General features: G+C 47.8%; 6 protein-coding genes and 1 non-coding gene across 7 annotated transcripts; 3 read left to right on the top strand and 4 right to left on the bottom strand.

Annotated features, from left to right (window-relative positions):
* Positions 1–24: 24 nt before the first annotated feature.
* F5891DRAFT_1128561 (uncharacterized protein) lies at positions 25–755 on the bottom strand (the record flags this gene model as incomplete). Its single annotated transcript, XM_041364291.1, has 3 exons — positions 25–135; positions 177–669; positions 733–755. The coding sequence occupies 3 exons, from the start codon at positions 753–755 to the stop codon at positions 25–27; spliced, it is 627 nt and encodes a 208-aa protein (XP_041225921.1).
* Positions 756–6,549: 5,794 nt separating this feature from the next.
* Positions 6,550–8,694, top strand: F5891DRAFT_980307 (uncharacterized protein; the record flags this gene model as incomplete). The annotated part of the gene is made up of 6 exons (XM_041376989.1): positions 6,550–6,586; positions 6,712–6,861; positions 7,002–7,042; positions 7,089–7,141; positions 7,332–7,604; positions 7,665–8,694. The coding sequence occupies 6 exons, from the start codon at positions 6,550–6,552 to the stop codon at positions 8,692–8,694; spliced, it is 1,584 nt and encodes a 527-aa protein (XP_041225920.1).
* F5891DRAFT_t75 lies at positions 6,554–6,626 on the bottom strand. Its single transcript has one exon. It is a non-coding gene; the product is annotated as a tRNA-Val (tRNA).
* A 703-nt stretch (positions 8,695–9,397) lies between the features above and the next one.
* On the bottom strand, positions 9,398–11,922 carry F5891DRAFT_1128559 (uncharacterized protein; the record flags this gene model as incomplete). The annotated part of the gene is made up of 14 exons (XM_041364290.1): positions 9,398–9,512; positions 9,574–9,671; positions 9,729–9,791; positions 9,840–9,920; positions 9,971–10,113; positions 10,168–10,201; positions 10,255–10,432; positions 10,484–10,527; positions 10,577–10,687; positions 10,740–10,817; positions 10,881–10,945; positions 11,004–11,024; positions 11,090–11,397; positions 11,834–11,922. 14 exons carry the CDS (start codon positions 11,920–11,922, stop codon positions 9,398–9,400), a joined length of 1,428 nt encoding a protein of 475 aa, XP_041225919.1.
* A 242-nt stretch (positions 11,923–12,164) lies between these two features.
* On the top strand, positions 12,165–12,948 carry F5891DRAFT_952309 (uncharacterized protein; the record flags this gene model as incomplete). Its single annotated transcript, XM_041375103.1, has 5 exons — positions 12,165–12,293; positions 12,349–12,458; positions 12,510–12,549; positions 12,606–12,733; positions 12,783–12,948. The coding sequence occupies 5 exons, from the start codon at positions 12,165–12,167 to the stop codon at positions 12,946–12,948; spliced, it is 573 nt and encodes a 190-aa protein (XP_041225918.1).
* Positions 12,949–14,158: 1,210 nt separating this feature from the next.
* On the top strand, positions 14,159–15,806 carry F5891DRAFT_1033659 (putative 26S protease regulatory subunit 6B). Its single transcript, XM_041361712.1, has 6 exons — positions 14,159–14,360; positions 14,415–14,534; positions 14,590–15,201; positions 15,252–15,361; positions 15,418–15,511; positions 15,562–15,806. Exons 1-6 carry the CDS (start codon positions 14,213–14,215, stop codon positions 15,681–15,683), a joined length of 1,206 nt encoding a protein of 401 aa, XP_041225917.1. The 5' UTR covers positions 14,159–14,212; the 3' UTR covers positions 15,684–15,806.
* Positions 15,807–16,751: 945 nt separating this feature from the next.
* F5891DRAFT_952216 (uncharacterized protein) lies at positions 16,752–18,023 on the bottom strand (the record flags this gene model as incomplete). Its single annotated transcript, XM_041375097.1, has 2 exons — positions 16,752–17,720; positions 17,772–18,023. 2 exons carry the CDS (start codon positions 18,021–18,023, stop codon positions 16,752–16,754), a joined length of 1,221 nt encoding a protein of 406 aa, XP_041225916.1.
* Between the last annotated feature and the right edge of the window lie 221 nt (positions 18,024–18,244).

Here is an 18,244-nt window from a genome sequence, read left to right as displayed (position 1 = left end):
CGTATCCAAAGCAGTGATCACCGTTCAAACAAAAACCCAATGAGGCGTTGCAACCCGGACTCCAAAGCGCAAAAAATCTTCATCAGCATCCTCATCCGTAGGCACATTTCCCTCCGAGTCAGGGATATCCATCACCTCGCCAAGCGGAACGACCGCTTCTGCCCACGCCGGGACACTCTCGGGTGTTTGGGGCGTGCCTGTAGCTCTTCAAAGTCATCCACGATGGGAGGTGCGTCACGAGGTAGTCCTCTCATAATGAGGCGGTTGTATGCTTTCTCCATGATGTAACATAGTCCAGCCATAATGGCGTATTGAAGTGCCTCGTCTATGTTGGTGGCAGAGCCTGTGTTGGGTTTATCAGTAGGGTATGGGTCGGGGAGGGCCGAGAGTGCCCATGCGGGCTCAGATCGTGTCCAAAAGTATTCGAGCTCGTTGCGGAACTGGACTGTCCAGTCTATGACAAAAAATTGATAGAGGCGATAGAAAGATGCGGAAGGTGTATCACTAGGTGAAGGAGAAAGGAGTGGGAACATTCGATGGAGCCGCGGCAGAGGTCGAGAAACGAGAGAATGCCGCCATGACATGGGTCTTCGAAGTGGATACTTCTGAAGGATCACAGTGCGGTCTGCAAGGAGCCTTGAAGGTGTTGGAGGAATGGGTTCGCGCAGACTAAACAGACATTTAATAATAGAAGTGCAAAATCGAATTTTTTGAGGGCTAGAGTTAACTCACCTCTGCGCCTGACTGTCTGACATGGCTAGTAAAGCTGGCACTGGCTAACTTATCGTTTCGAGCGGACTTTGCTGGCGTAGAAACCTCTCAATTCAGAAAGGGGTAGACCTGAGGCCTAAAAACCATAAACTAGACTTGCCAGGGGAGCACCACAGGGTTATATACCTGATCAACCGTTGAAAGGAACTGACTCTGACTCAATGACAAATTTCCCTGGTCTCATAAAAGTATAATGAGAGGACAGATTGTTTTCTGGGGATGATACAGCTTTCCGCTCGCAATATGCGATCTCGCTAATGGCAGAGGAGTCGGCTATAAGAGACAAATAGACTCGAACATTAGTCACTTAGTAAGCCAGCGCCGCCTAGCTAATTTGCGCTCGATTCAAAACGGGTGTATTGAAGCTGAACCTTTTCAAACGAGCATGTCTGGCTCTTAGCTAGTCATGGCAGCTGTTCAAGTTGAATCCTAGCCTCTATCTAGCCTTGAAGCTGTAGTCGTCTCAGCCGATAACTGCCACGTCATTCGTCTTCTCCCGATCGCACCATATGCATGTCACTGCCAGACACTCACAACTTAAACACCGACATATGTGCTCTGATACCACCCAGTGATATTTTCATTCACGCCTGTGATGACGAGGCTTACACTATTGAAGTGCACGGTCGTACGTTTAAAATATTTGCCAGCTCATTCACTCCACAGCACGGTAATGACGCCTTTCATACCCACGGTTGGATGCCACTGACTGTCTGACAGTCCTATCCGTTAGTCTGTCACACCAGATGATACAATATATATTCTCATTACTCGTGGTCCTTCATACAGTCATCTTGACCTCACTGAACTTGATTGCCGGGCTCTACTTGCACGTATGTGGGAAAGACAGCCCCAAGTGCTTCATGTGTTCGGACACATCTACGGTCGTCATGGAATCGAGAATATGCTCTGGAACCCTGCTCAGTCAATTTGAGAGGACATTTGTGCACGTGAAAGGGGGTTGGATTTATACGATGTGCTTGCTGTGGGCGATGGTTTAGGGTATACGAGATGACAGTATAAGGACTGCTGCTGTCGATGCCTCTATTATGCGAGGTCTACGAGACCGTGATGTATGGTTTCCCGTTGTCGTTGATATATAAGAACTTGACGTTTTGTAGCAACTGATCCACTCTCCAGAACTGACACAACATCATCCACTTCTACCTGCGATGTCAGCCTCCCGAACAGTCAACCATATATTCTCGCTCGGCTATATCCTGTACACGTCGGTCGCGTATCCTAGATATCGGTGAAGCTCTTTCTGAATTTGCAGGTCTTCTCTGGTTAACTTGCGTTCTGGTGACATCGTGATATATACTCTGACTAGTAAGCACCTACTAGTTGTCATCTCTATACATTTTCGTGACACATTTCTAGTATGTGCTCCATCACCAGCCATCGCGTCGCATATGATTGGGCTTTTGCAGTTCCCATGGCAGATATACAACCTACTTATAAACATCTAAGCCATGGATGCAGCCTGATTATCGGCATCGTACCAGTTCCCTCCATCGATAGAGAACCACGATGAGACCGCCTACCTCTCCTTACGGCTAGGGTAGTACTCACAACGGAAAAATTTGTTTCAGGTGGACTTCCACCATTTATATACCACTTCGACACAGATTTTCTTATCCTGCTTTCCCAAACGCAGGCAGTCCGCATTGTGTTATAAACTATCACAGCGATCCTTACATTTCGCGCGGCGACATGTGCACGGAACAACCGAAACTTGATTTTTTGGATATCGACCTGCGGGTGGGTTCCCGTCGTATTCGCATCAACTGCTACCGCGTTGAACTTGTCATTCAGCTATCCATGTTTTGCATTGCAGCACGCACCTTTGTGGACTGTGCCGACAGAACCCTCAATTCGTGTCGCTCGGCAATCGTCAACCGACATACCAAAGCAAAATTTTGTTCTCGACATAATTGATTACGACCGCGCATGTCCTTGGCCGATGAGCCGAGCTCGAAAACATCGCCCGATGGTGTGCTTGGAGGGGTATCACAGTCCGCCATGGGGAAATCGATGCCAGTGCGTTGCAAACTCGCGATGTTTGCAAGTCTCGCAACTTACGAGTTTTGCCATCCATGCTACGTGGACACTGGAGACAGTAAGCAATATGCAATAAATCTGAGACACAGCGGTTGACATCACGTATAATTTAGAAAGATAATCCATCGATAACCTATTGATGATGGTCAACGCAGCACTGTCACACTTTTGTGTACCCACGTTTTGCAGGTCCTTGTACCCGTAATCGTGCGGCGGGCCAAGCACAGGTACGCCCGACCGCGGGTAATGCCCTGGTGGGTGCCCGGGTAAGTCTTACCCATGTCATATAGTTACAACATAGCAAACTCATGAGTTCACTGATCTCATGTTAAGCTTCGACTGTTTCGTGACCTGTCATTTGCAGTGGATCATATACTTTTAATACTCGCAACCGCATTGATATTGCAAGGAGTTTCCCCTAAAATCACCCGCAATTTGAGATGGCTACGACAAAATCATTTTTGTGGTTGGAAAGGTCATTCCTTTCACAAGCATCTCTGGAAACCGCAACTCCTCCGACGTCTGCTCAGTACCAGCTTTACTCGCTTCCAACAGTTGGTACCGAAGCTGATCGCGTACTCGGGAAAAATAGGAAAACGTTCGAACGCGCTAGACGAAGTCATAAAGATGATTGAACAAAGGAATGGTAATATTCCCAAAAGTTTACTTTTCGTTGCAGTGACTTTGGCTAATTCACTTATGTGTGGCTACCATCAGCTGCAATCGGTGATGGCTGCGATAGCATGATAAGCTGCTGAAGAACCAAGATCTACACATGCACACACAAATATGCCGCGCCCAACACGTGTTCTTATTTGCACCCTTGTTCTCGACCCAATGTGGGTCCCCATCATGATTTTCTCATTTGGGTTCACATCTATCGTAATCGAGGCTGTTGTTTGAAGTATGAAGAACGGTCCATTCGGTTGGTGCTCGGATGAAATGACGCTGCTATCTGACTTATTGGAAATCAAATTTGCTAGGAAATGGCACTCACCTTTGGTCAGACCATTATGCATCATCGCACGTACACAACATTGTTTTGCAAATTCGGCTCTACTTATTCCATCCCATTCGGCACTATTTGAGCCTGCAGATAGTCACCCATTCACCTTATAAGGAAGATTCATGTTCCAAGCGCGTTCAGGGACGCGTTGGAAAAACGTGTTACACTGTACAGGAAGGCCTGTCTATTTCACATACCGTGCTCTCCGGAAGCGCGATAGCAAAGGTTATCACTTCATCTGTCGCGTGACATGAAATTGTGGTAAGCGCAACACAACTTAAGGACCAGAAGACATGCACTCATGCTTTCCTGTTGGCAGAAAAACCTAAAGGGATACAGTCTTTGCATCTGCGAGGTTGCGAGCTGACATTAGATCCAGACTACACAGTTCATGCCGGCAGTGCTCATACTAAACCGTCGCAGCTTTCCATAGATGCGTACATCGCCCTACAGCCGATTCCAACCTGTCACGAGATGCGCTTCCTCGGAGATGTACAAATTTTTGTCTCGTGCTGTCTAGCATGTGGAAGGAAAGTAATCTATCTTCCATGCCCAGGCTTTTCAGTAACCAAGCCAATCAGCAGGTTCAAATACCGCGAATCACGAGACACATTTTGACTTTCTCCTTCATGTGGCGATGTGTCTTCTCTCCATCTCTAGCGGCGATGTCATAGCATATGACTACGCACGACCGAAATGCGAACGGGGATCTCATACTTTACGGTATCAATTGTGACAGGGTGACTCATTGAGGCCGCTGGAGCCAAGAGATGTGCGATCGAAAGTTCATGGCATCAACCTGATTCCAAACCACCGTGTTCTTAATCACTCACCAATCCAATCCAACCGCTACTCTTAGCCTCGTTTGACCTATGATAATTCTGGTATGTTTTACCTTCTGGATATTCCTGTAATAATCTTCTACGTCATTCGCTGCAATTGCAAATACACTCTAACCTTGCATTGGGCGCAAAGGTCCCAGGAAACGTGGCTACATTCGTTTGCGGGGTGTATGATCTAAGCAATGCATGATCTATAACTGGAACAACGCTTTTGTAAGTGGTATTTTTATGTAGCCGTGCTTTGGAGACTCTAAACCATTTTGAGGATATGATAACGGCCTTGTTGGTTCTCAAGCAATGATCCCAGTGATATATACTGCGGAAGCACTAAAGACCTGATACCCGTTCCATCTCCGGAAACTCTCGGTTGGGCAGTGTGTTAGCAAGGATTGATGGTTAATCCTTTGAAGACCGACCTTACTTGGCTTTCTAACTCAAATAAATGTATATGCAGTTCATTGATTTGCAATTTGGGGTCCTCGATTTTACACTTTTGCCCCAGTCCCAGGCACGTGCTACGCCAGATGATCCGTTGGCCCCGTTAATCCCCACTGATTTGCCTGTTTCTAGTGTTCTCGTATTGGCATCAAGTTTAAATCCCCAAGACGCCGTCACTCTTCGTCTGGGTCAAAATTTGGCAATGGCTAGGCCTTGTTTAGTTCCGTCCCATTGTAACTCGGCCCGTATCCATGATCGCATTTCTGCTGAGAGGGATGTAGGCATTAGAAGATTCACGTGTTTCACAATGCTTCTTCAGCGGTCCCATGAACAACAGGTCTGCCAGCTGATGCTGACAACCATGTCCATCTCATCGACGAATACGTTAAGTTTCCTTATACCATTTCATTACGGATCCCCCATTGCGCCATTGCTTGACGTTTAACTCCGTGTCCATGTGAATGGTGAACTTTCTTCTTTCCCTTACCTTGTTTTGATTATCCCCGTCGAGATTACACTTAACTAACTGCTCTCGTTCAGGGAAACATATACCAAACTCTCAGTCCGGCGTAACAGTGTGAGAATGCCGATCTGAATATGGAACTCAGCAAAGTGTCTCTGTTTCGCGGGAGGAATCGGAAGGCGAAATGTATTGGTGTGACATTTCCGCCGCCCTTAGCCCCTGGGTCTGCTGACCACCGCAACGATATAACATACTTCTATATATGCTGTTATGTATGTAATGGCGCTCGGCCGCGTCAGTCCCCGACGCATTTGTATAAATTTTGAATCTGGCATGCGAATTTTGGCTGTGAAATATGTACTTGATCGCCATAGAATTCTTCGTGAATGGGACCAGCATGCCCAGTAGGGCAATTTTTATGGGAAACCCGACCTTTGAGAATTGTTCCTCCTGTCCAACACTCACACTGGCGGCCTAGCTCTTAGACTGGCAGCTCCTACATAGGTTTGATAACCTCAATTTCCTTCTCCACATCGGTCCAACACTTGTGAAGGACGGTGGCCGTGCGCATTCTATTGCAAGCCAAGTATACAGTGACTTCACATTGGGTAATGTACTTAATAGAAACATTCCCTATCCTCTCTGCACTGGCACACGATTGCCAACGACACAATAGTCGCAGGAGCATTTGCGCATATGCACCGTCAAAATGGCAGAGCAGAGGTGAGGAAGGTGCCATATACACCTCTCAGGAGTTTGTGCGTAACGGCAATACATCCAATGCAATATGATATATAGATGATAACCTTAATCTGGACTCGAGCCTAAGTGTGATGAGCATAGAGTCAAGACAATCTGATCTATATATCATCGGCAACGGTAATCAATACTAATGACAGTCGGGATAATCTTGGAGACAGAGATTTACCCGAAATGATTACAGAAGTTCTGCACTTTATGTGCAAAAAATGATGGTTCAACTGAGGGTCGAACTCAGGACCTTCTGTGTGTAAGACAGAAATCATAACCACTAGACCATTGAACCGACGAACGCTTTGTAAAACTCTGCTCCATGTCCTTCAAACTCCATAGCTTGAATCTACATCGATTACTTACTTCGTTTTCTTTAGTCTTGACAGTAACGTATGCGGCAGGTCCAGGGGCATCGTCATCCGTTAGACGCATTGCAACGGAGGTACAGACCCGCTTGAGAAAACTGGGTTCTAATACACAGGATCCACTGTACTGGAATCCCGGTGACGGGTCCCCATTTTCCCCAGGTAATTGTTGTTGGGGGAATCGGCAACAATTTTTCCAACTCTCAGCTTGGCACTCATTCGACCACTCTCTTTATCAAGAACCCTAGACGAGAGCTTTGCTGTTAAGAGTTTGTTCTGTCCTGGCGATTATCTTGTGCCAGCGTCACTGGTGCATGAAAGCCTGTGGACTTATCGTCACCTCGTGAGTACTTCGGTCCGACTATCTCATATTCGGATGTTCTTACAAGAGTAAGAATGCTGCCACCTTTGGTGGTGTTCTGCTGGCTCTACTCTGGTGGAGGTCAGCGGGCAGGTGTTATAGCTCAACCTGTTCAGCATGCCGAACGGCAGGTGGGCAATACTTCGCCATCCATAGTACCTGCGGATCCTGGTCTTATAGGAGTTATTTTAACTTCCTCACCTGCTTCATCACCTTCAACCTCATCTACCATCTCCTCATCTGCTTCGTATGCCATGACATCAACGGCCAGCGCACCAATTCCTTCGTCGACATATAACCAGTTCTCGATTCATGCTGTCAAGAATATGACGACATGCGCTCCGGGCATCATCACCTGGACCTATAACGGTTCATCACCCAACATTTTGGTCTCTATCACGAATGTCAATGTTCTTGATCCCGATCCACAGCGTGATCTCACTCGCCGCCAAAATACTGCTAAACAGATCTCCGTGACTTTAACAAACACTAGCGCCATCTTAGACTACTGGATATGGCCTCAAGTGGACCAGCCACAGGGCTGGTATGCCATACAAGCCTCTATAGCTTCGCTCAACGCCTCTTCTGCTGCTTTTTTCATTAGTAATGGATCCGACACGGCTTGTTTGCTCTCGTCCTCATCTTTATCGCCAGGACCCACTAGCCCTGTAACCGTAGCAGAAACCTCATCAGTGACACTCAGTGTTGGCAAGATCATGGGGATCGTGGTTGGTAGTCTAGCAGGGCTGATTGTTCTTGTTTTGGCTATCGCATATTACCTTTGCCGCCAATGTTGCTCTCCAACTCGTGGCAGCAAGCCAAAGCAAAGCGTGGGAAAAAGGTGGAGCTCGCTGAAATCTAATGACTCAGCTGCCAGGTCACCAGCGGGGGGCAATGGTGACTCTGCTTGCTCCCGCGGTCATTCGGAGTCGATGGGTGAAATATTGATTGTCGCAGATAGTGGCAAGGAGGTCTCAGAGACCATAACACCACAGGGTTCAGACGAATATCACGAAAGTCGCGGAGAGGAGAAAGAAACATACCCTCACTCGCCCAGGGGGATGATCCCTGTGGACACTATCCATAATCCCTTGTCGCATTATAATCGCCGCATATCTGTTCACTCCCTTCAAGATTCATATTCCTTTCCAGATCCATATGTCTGTGGTGACGCTGGTCGCACCCATACTATCACCTCTGCGCACTATTCGAAACAAAGCTTCGAGCTGCAAGCAGCTAGAATACGATCGTCCATGGAAAGCTCCGCATACATGCGTACCGAGCGCTTCTCACTGCCAGCTCCAGCTGCCTCCACTCCGCACTCACCCACATCTCCTAGCCGAGGGCGGGACGCGTACCCACCTTCTCCTGAAGCTGCAATTTCGAGCAGGCGCCCGCCTTCGATAGGCGTTGTGTCCGTTCGCCGCAATTCTCGCAAACCTGTACCGCACTATGATCCATCAGAGTTTCGTGACAACTTACATAGCGCGGTAGACAATCAGTCAATGATTACCGCTTGTGAATCATCATATTCGCACGGCACAGAGTCACTATCCCCACTGCATGCCATGTCAGGGCTGTCCCACAACCACATCCATTATCTGATCCCTGACATGCCACCGAGGAACGAATAGGCTGTGCATCCCCCAATGACACCCACTGGCATGCGTTAGTCCTTCATGTTCCGTGTATGTAGAATTTGCATATGCACTACGGATGCATCCGCATCGCCAATCTATCGCATGCTGCGCATGATACTTCGTGGACACATACAACTGGAGGATGTTGTAGCTTTGTTTTGCTCCTTCGAGAACTAGGACGTTGCGTCGTTATCTTCAATTTCAATTACCCGATCCACAGGTTGTAATGATGGATGTATCGTGCTAATATTATGAACGTTTGCTTCGACATCACTGTATCCGCAAGGAAGGGGTGAGGGCATTTTGCTATCCTCGACGCGTGCAGAGCAGGTTGTCGCTATCAGCAGGGTTTCATATAGACCTCGCTGGAAATTACCGATAAGATTTGCGGAATCAGGCAACAGAACTTGTGGGATCACCGGAATGGCTTGCATCGAGGCATCGGACCCACTTAGCGAGAGGATTGGTACCCTGAAATTTCCTTTGGTTCTATAATCTAATCACAAGACATAGACATATGACGTCGTCCAAGGTATGTGGCGCAAACATGCAGGTGCGGAGATGGGCGACGTGATGTAGATCGATTAATATCCAGCCTGATCCTTTAGATGCGGGCATCACAAACGACTAAGACTGATGCGTCTATAGTAAAGTTGGGCGTAAGGCAGCGATAACATTCCATGTGTTTCGTTGATCATCATGACCATCCGTTTGAATTTCGCCGGCGCAAGGGTAGTGGTATTCGTGGACGCGCTTCCAAATCTTGTACTCGTTTGGGATTAGAGAGCCCGACTTTTCGTATCTGAGCGAGTCTATGATGTGAACGAAGGTCAAACAAACATTACGGTCCGCAACAATGATCGGATATGATACCTTCTTAGGCCGGCCCATGCTACGAAAAGTGCAACAGCCGACGAGAGGGTGGACATCGCCATGAAGGCATAGGGCATCTCCTCCATGTGACTTTTCAACTGGATCGGGGAAAAGCATCAATACGGGCATCAGAGATCTTGTGACGAGTGACTGACGTTCATGCCGAATAAACCTGCGATCAGGGCCCCCGTGCCAATTCCCATCGTTCCGATAGATACCTGACATATCTTAGCTTTACCTCACTCGCGTGGGACGAAGATGCTCACTTTAAGGTCCAATGCAAGTAGTGCGTTCCGGTTAGAGTCTAAGATGAGCTCTACAATCTCCTGAGTAGATTGGACGTTGGCCTGTTGAGGACGGTGAGGTTATCGGCAAAACAATGTGCCAAAAAATCCACCTCGATGTTTTCAGCTTCATTGGCAATTTCTTCTACTTGTTTGGAGAAAAACTCGAGAAGTACCTCAAGTTCTTCGTGTTCATGCATGTTGCGCAGAACGCCATTTTTCTTGTCAGTGAGATACATAGCATCCAAATCATCATCTTGAACATAATAGGTTCGAATTTTCACACTATTACAATAGTTGCAATGCTAACCTTGTTCGAGTACTTCTTCCAGAGCCTCTTGGACCTGGAATGGGAATGAAAAAAATCTCATGCAGAAGACAATAAAAAAAGTCGTACGAGCTTAGCGCGATTTTTGAACGCTACCAGACGTCTTGAGTAGTGCAGCAGGCGTTTGAATTTGTCATGATTGATATCGTCCTCGAGCTCCGCCAAGAGACCACCTACGAGGTTACGGATGAACACCATCTCGGCTTCTAGCGCGCTGAGAACCGAGAGAAGGATTGACTCGATTGCTCTAAACAACCTCAATGCAGCTCGGAAATGATCAAATTGCGGGAAAACCTACCTGAATTCGTAAGGTGCGCCGCTACCCCGGGCCTTAAGGTTATGCTGAATGGGGTCAGTCGATACACGTAAAATGTTTGATGGAAAAAAAGACCTCGAGATGGTACAGGAACACAGAGTGAAGACGGGAATCGTTGGACCCATAAGAGTCAAACAAAACCACGGTATCGGCCTTGACTAACGCCCGTATGTGAAGTATGTTAATCTGGACATCGATGTTATAACTAGGCCACAAACATTTACACACGGAAACGCACTAGAACAGCTCCTTTGCGAATAAGAATTGTAGGAACAAGGTTGGGTATTCGTGAATCAATCTTCCGTAAATCACGAGGCTTCATTAAAGTTTTAGTAAGGGTCCAGCCCAGAACCTGGACTGCAAACATAATCTTTCTTACGTTTAAGCGATGCTCGTTGCACAAGTCAGACCGTTTAAATTGACCTGATATGCTCTTGATATTGCCTAAAGCGACAGGTGTGGTCATGCAACGAGAGGATTAGCTGAGAAAATGACAAGGTACCCGCATGATCCAAAATAGTGCCTGTGCCTCCGTAAGCTGCAAGAAAGAGAAACGAAAAAGAGATGGTCGAATGGGAGAAAACGTACAGCGTAACATGAGATCTGTAAGCTGCCTGCCTTTCATGACTTTCTCAAGGATAGCAGCTTTGGCTATTTCCTCTTGAGTGTCAGACATTCCGGACGACTCCTGAACTTTCGGCCGAAAGAAATTCTTCCATGAGGCTAGACGAAAATGTCTGACGGATACGAGTAATGTATTGTGAGGAATTGACCGCTGCTGAGTTGGAGAAGGAGAAGTCCAGAGCGCGTGACTTTGATATCGTCTACATTGAGGAATGAGCTGTGGAGCAGAAGATGTTCGGCTCAATCGCATCACATTGCTGGTACGCACGCGCCTGAGAGTTGTATACATTCACAGACGCAAATGGAGGAGTCAAGTGCAGATTTGTGTCAAAGTCTCCAAATGGATTCGGACAAAACCGTTATAATTAATTCGCACAATAACCAAAATTACCAAATAGATATTTACTTTTAATAATAATTTGAAATTCTCCAACCTTATTTGTCACACCAAGTGTGACAATAAGCTGTGCTCAGTCGTCAGGTCCGGGGCCCCTGGTCCTCCCCTCATCTGACCCCAATATTTGACCCCGCATTCTTCCCCCAGGTCGGTACACGTTCCGCGGATATTTCACCATGAGGCTAGCGCCAGCAGCGTCGCATTAATCTGGCATGTGTAAACATTTTCGTTCCGAAATTTAACTAGTTTATCAGCTCTTTTTAAAAAATTAGCCGATCTATCACGTCCACTGGACGTCTCCAGGCTTTTACGTTTTCAGTTCTACTTCAGGTGATTTCAGACCTAACCAGTGGGCCCCAAGTATGCATCCAAACTCATTCTCGGCATGTGCTCTCGCCATTTTGAGCAGATAGGACAGACCCACAATCAGTAATACTTACCTTGAGATGAGGCAGAACATATCAGATGAAGATCAGGCCGCCATCTGTTGAAGTTCTTTTTCAGGATCTCTCTTCGGTCACGGATCTATTACATACCCATTCGGTTTGCTTTGCCTCACCTCTGTTTTCCTCTCTTTATTTTATACCATGTTCTCCCTTTGATACTACATTCCACCCCCACCCCTCCACACCCCATACCATTATGTCCGATTCCCGCAGACTTTTGGAAGCTGCAACTGCGCTTTCTCAACTTCTGCGTCAACACTCGATTGCCCACGCCTTCTATGGAAGCATTCTCACTGCCGTGCTCTCTGATAACCCACGTTGCGATGTGCGTGGACTATGTCTTTACTGCCCGCACACCCTCGTACTGACATGCTTTCCAGGAAATATTCTGTATTGTTGAAGGCGGCTCCACGCACCCCTTCCGTCGAGTCAGACAGGCCATTGTGGGGAGTGAGCATTTCACAACCACGCACTCTCCGTGGAGCAACCGGTAGAGGAGTCTCCTACTAGTATGGTCTTTCTTGTAACCGAGTCTGCCTAGCTTGCATGCTACATATCGTCAGGTCATCCCAGCCATTGAGGTGAGCATATCCTTCAATACGTTTTAACGATGTCGTTGATAACAGCGGCTTTGAAGATTGAGATCCTGCCCGCTGGCGAGCATGGACCCCGACGATTGGATGGTTCTACTATCATGCAATTACAAGGCATCCCTTTCTTGACCCTGTCCGAGTTTGTTCGGGCAAAGCTAAAGGCTTGGACAATGTAGGTAACAACTATCCCACAGTCTGGTAGATCAACTCATTCTCCGCAGACGCGGCTCAGACCGTGATGCTCAAGACATCATTTACGCATTATGCCGCTACTGGAATCGATTGGATATCAATCGCGTTCCTGAGCAAGATATGAACCACTTCGTAACTGCCCATCGCACTGCGGCCCTATCCTGGGCAGCGCTGAAAAGAAAATATGGTTTATGAAAGCGCTGAAAGCCATGAGGCAGGGTGGGGTGCCTATCGGATTGATACTGATTGCGAAGTTGGTCCAAAGGGGTAGGGACTTTCCACTCAGAAGCGTAGCGTCTTGTAATATATCTTTGGAATTGCAGATGCGCAATTCCACGCGGCTATGCCGCTGAGTCCATTCTGTTCTTGGGAACTATATCACGGCTGCACAATTTTCAGGGCCTCTGGCTCTCGTAAGTCTGGTTCGTACATGATATGAATCATACACACGACATATGTCATGATTGGGGTACGGTGGCTTTCGGCAAGTAAGAGGAGTTTCGCTGGTGACAGCAGCGTGTCTTGACCAATCTAGTCATGAAATGGCGTCAATTCAGGGTAGGGAACGCCTATGAAATCCTCGGGGAGCGGAGTAGATATTCAGGAGATACAATTGTATAGGCTCGCATTTCCACGGTTCGTCCAGCGGTCCTGCGCACCCCGACATTTGAATTTCTACTCGTCGGTGGTTGCTGAAGTCGGGGATCACAGCGAAGCAGTGGATCACTCCGCCGGCCAATGCTGTTAGCTTCTCAAGTTACCATATAGAAGATCTCCGGAAAAGTGCACATTGACCTGGGCCAATAGCCCAACACACCGTCTGCCACGAAGTCAATAGTGATGTAGCAAAATCGCGGAGATTTGGGACCTTCGACAGTATGGATCACCAGGGAGCAGGTAATCGGGCTTCACCGTTCAGGTCTGTCCAAGCCGAAGAACGTTCAGTCTGAAACTTTGTGAGTATCGTCCGTCTCTCACGCAATCGGCTGATTTGTGTTGTGGAATGAATGTATTAATGCCTGTTTTTGTGGGCCTGGAACGGAGAAGGGATGAACCCGACCAAATCCGATCTTCGTGTTCGATCATTCTATCAGAAAAGTGAAGACATTATCAAAGGGGATAAAGACTGAAAGCTAGAGTACTGTTGACGTCTGACCGTAACAAGAAGGGGTGCGAAGCAAGAATAATCCAAACCATTCATGGCTTTGGAGCGGTAATGATCATATAGAAAACACAGGGTTTGCTTCCCTCCCATCACTATTAATGCTGATTAATATTGCCGGGACAAATATCCATGGAATATAGATTTCTTACCATTAATGAGTGTATTGAAAGGACGGCGTGAACAGAAGAAAACTCAGAGCGTGAGAAACATGATGTGACTGCATCATCGTGACGTGACTGTATCGCGCAAGACGCGTAATACGTTCGCTAGAGATCTTTGTCGTTCTCCTTCACAATGCCTACCGCCGTTCAGAAACCTAAGACCCCTGGAGGCATCCAATCTTACTACCAGGCCAAGATTGAGGCTGCTGAACTTTTGATTAATCAGAAAACACAGAACCTGCGTCGGTTGGAGGCTCAACGGAATGCGCTGAATGCACGAGGTGCGTTTGGATTGTACTGATTCCAACGAATGCGTTCATAGGACAAAATTATAGTGCGTCTGCTACGAGAGGAACTTCAGCTTTTACACGAACCTGGAAGTTATGTTGGAGAAATTGTGAAGGTTATGGGGAAGAAGAAAGTCCTCGTCAAGGTGCAACCTGAAGGCAAATACAGTACGTGCTGGGTCTTGAATGGTGCTTTATCCCGTTCCGCTCACACACTGTGCAGTAGTCGACTTCGACCCGTCGATCGAGCTGTCCCAACTTTCCGCTTCATTGCGCGTGGCTCTCCGTTCTGACTCTTATACTATTCACAAGATATTGCCGAACAAAGTCGACCCACTTGTCTCCCTCATGATGGTGGAAAAAGTCCCAGATAGTACGTACGAAATGGTGGGAGGTCTGGATAAGCAAATCAAGGAAATCAAGGAAGTTATCGAGTTGCCCGTCAAACACCCAGAGCTCTTCGAATCTCTGGGTATTGCACAGCCCAAGGGTGTTCTTCTTTATGGACCTCCTGGGACGGGAAAGACTCTCCTCGCTCGCGCCGTCGCACACCACACCGACTGCAAATTCATTCGTGTTTCAGGCTCCGAGCTCGTTCAGAAGTACATCGGTGAAGGAAGCAGAATGGTTCGGGAGCTATTCGTCATGGCCAGGGAGCATGCACCTAGTATCATATTTATGGACGAGATTGATTCTATCGGCAGTTCGCGAGGAGACAGTGGTTCAGGAGGTGGCGATTCGGAAGTACAGCGCACGATGCTGGAGCTTCTCAATCAGTTAGATGGTTTCGAGGCTACAAAGAACATCAAGGTTATCATGGCTACTAACCGTATAGGTCTGTGGGTTCTCATAAGGCATCAGGACTTTCTGAAGGCACCACTATAGATATATTGGATTCTGCACTTCTTCGTCCGGGACGTATTGACCGAAAGATCGAATTCCCTCCCCCTGGCCCAGAAGCTCGTGTCAGCATTCTTAAAATCCACTCTCGCAAGGTAAGATGACTGCATTCTGTATCTTGCGGACATCCTTAGAACATGGTTGTTCTTAGATGTCACTACAACGCGGTATCGACCTCAAAGCACTCGCCGAGAAAATGGGCCAGTGCTCAGGCGCCGAAGTGCGCGGTATATGTACAGAAGCAGGTGCGTACATTGACGATCTTTATCTTCGCGTTTGTTGATCAAGGACGCAGGTATGTACGCATTGCGAGAGCGGCGGCAGCATGTTACGCAGGAAGATTTTGAGTTCGCTATTGCAAAGGTGCTCAAAAAGAACCAGGAGGGTAATACGTCGGTCAATAAGTTGTTCTCATGAATGTATTGGGCTTGGTATTTGCATGATCCTTTTTTCCATCCGTGCTACTTGACGGACTTTTGAGACGCGGAAGCGGCACGCGGTTGGAGTCAATTGGTGATCGCGATTGCGTGCCATCAGCCGGCCATCCAACCACCGTGTCGTCTCGGTACAACTATATTTGCTGACGGATCGTTGGTTCTTGCCAAGACATAGATCAATTCATGGTCTCATTGATCAACGATACGATCATGGATTGTCTGGTCTGAAGATGACATTTTGGAGCCTTATCAGACGAAATGCCGAGTTCAGCAGATCCACGTGCATGTGACTGGTTTTGAAAAGGGGTGATACGTACCCGCCGTACCTTGCACCCAAACTTGGAGGATACCCCGATCCCAGGATGTCCGCACAGCATAGTCATCGTTCTGTGCCGGTCTACCCAGATTTGTTAATGATGTTTCTGGCTAGTATACGTGTAAGTCTGCTCTCTTTCGCATGTATGATCAGATGCTTAGCAGCGAAAATAAGACCACATTTTAACAAGCACTGCAACAATGCTGGGATGTCTGTCGAGGCTCTATAAACTGTTCTCCCATCAATCGTTCGAGGATGCTAACTCTAGCGCTTGTGCTCCCCACTGTTAGATAGAGCTTGCTGTGGACCATTCCAAGCTGAACGAGCTCAATCCTACCTCATTGCTGGTAGAAGTTATGGCGCACATCTGGGATACCCGGAGATTCACCATTCGGCCCGGCTCTACCAACAGCTCCTCAGGCAGATGCCCACAGCGTTCCTTGACCTTGAGTCCATGTTGATGTTCCAGTGGCAATATGTAGAGTTAAATTTGACGGAGATGACTCTATAGTTTGATAAAGCTTGAATGACTTGGGCTTAAATCTACTGTCTTCGACACTGAGGAAGCGTGCTGGAGCATACAGACGATTTTCAGACGATTTGCATGGGATTGGCTACGTATTTCGATGGAAGTCATCTACTATATAGCATTCAGAAATTTGCATTGGACTAACTGCTCTCGTATCTCACAAATTTAGTATCAGCTACTGGAATATCTACAGATTTCTGCCATCACCGTTTTCTGCTAATAGCATGCAGATACTCGTCAAACGTCCTCACCAGCCGCTCAATCGGTTGCCTTACAGGCGTCGCACTATCAAACGCGCTCGAACCCCCAAGCAATCCAGTTCTTGCCCACCCATCTACCAGCACGTTCCCCCACAACACCATCCAGCACATTGTCCACATCCATCCTATCCAGCCACCTGTCTTATTCCCCGAAACAGCACGCTCAATGACCATCCCAACTCCCATCATTCCAAATGGCAGCATCATGCGCCACATCTCCGAGGACGGGTCGTAGGGGAGTACATGGAGGTGGTGAAGAAACCCAGAAACGAGAAACGGGCCCATGACGCCCCCGACACGCCCAAAGAGTAGATAAAGTGGGTTTCCCCCGAAGAAAATGAACGTCCGACGCAACCACTGATGCCAGCGACGGCTCCAGAATTCTCTGAGAGAGGTGGCGCGCCAGGGAGAGTCGAATGAGGGGGGCCACTGGTCTGGATGTTGCCTGAATATCAGTACGCAGATGACTATGGTGATCTCGTAACCAGCTTGGAGTAATGAGTAGAAGGTGAATGCACATAGTGTCGCGATGATGCTCGATCGTAAATAACGGAGGTGTGGGGGAAGTGAGTCGTCGAAGATGGTACCACCATCAACAGATCCAAATGTATTTGGAGAGAACGACTTCACGGCAGAGTGAAGCGCGCCACAAAGAAATGAATGCTTCAGACCAGAGACTAGGACGGATGTAGCAAAGGCCAGTCGCGAGGATGTAGGATGTGTCTCAGGCGGGATGTACAGTCCCTGCGACCAGTCCCAGCCACAGCCTCGAGGGTTGCATATCAAATCAATTGTGTCGAGCATTAAATTTTGCTTTGCCACGTCGGTTGACGATCGGCGAGCCATACGAATAAAAGGTTTCGCCTGCACCGTCCAATCGAGGGCACGTGCTGCAATACAAAACATGGATATCTGAGAGATAAGTTGAACGGTGTGGCAATTAATGCGAATACATGAACTCACTTGCAGCTGCATATTCAGAAAGGTAAGATCCGGTTGCCCCATGGACATGTCTAGCGATGTCGCCGCGCGAAATGCAAGGATCGCGGTAATGGGCCACAACGCAATGCGGACTGGCTGCGTTCGGGGCAGCAGGACAAGATAAGCTATGGCGAAGCTACATGCGAGTGGTGGAAGGACTCGAGAAGAGAAGGTCTCAGTCGTGAGTAGTACCTTAGTTGTGGGGAGACGCAGGCCGTCCAGCAAGGGTAACATTGTGGCCGTTGATCTGTAGAGTATGCGGGCATCCGGAGTCAAGGTTCAAACGTTTATAAGGTCCAATGTAAAGCCCCCGTGAATCAAATCATCATCATGTATATACCATGGAGTACACGCACATGCATATGCCAATTGGTCGGTTGGGGACATTTCTCCGAGTCAGCGCCGTCGCATCGATGGGCGTGGCAGAGACTGATGGGTCAACGCAGGAACCGTGA

This window comes from Suillus fuscotomentosus (genome assembly GCF_016647785.1).
Source record: "Suillus fuscotomentosus strain FC203 chromosome Unknown F5891scaffold_27, whole genome shotgun sequence".
Classification (NCBI taxonomy): Eukaryota; Fungi; Basidiomycota; class Agaricomycetes; order Boletales; family Suillaceae; genus Suillus; species Suillus fuscotomentosus.
This window is presented reverse-complemented; position numbering and strand designations above follow the sequence as displayed.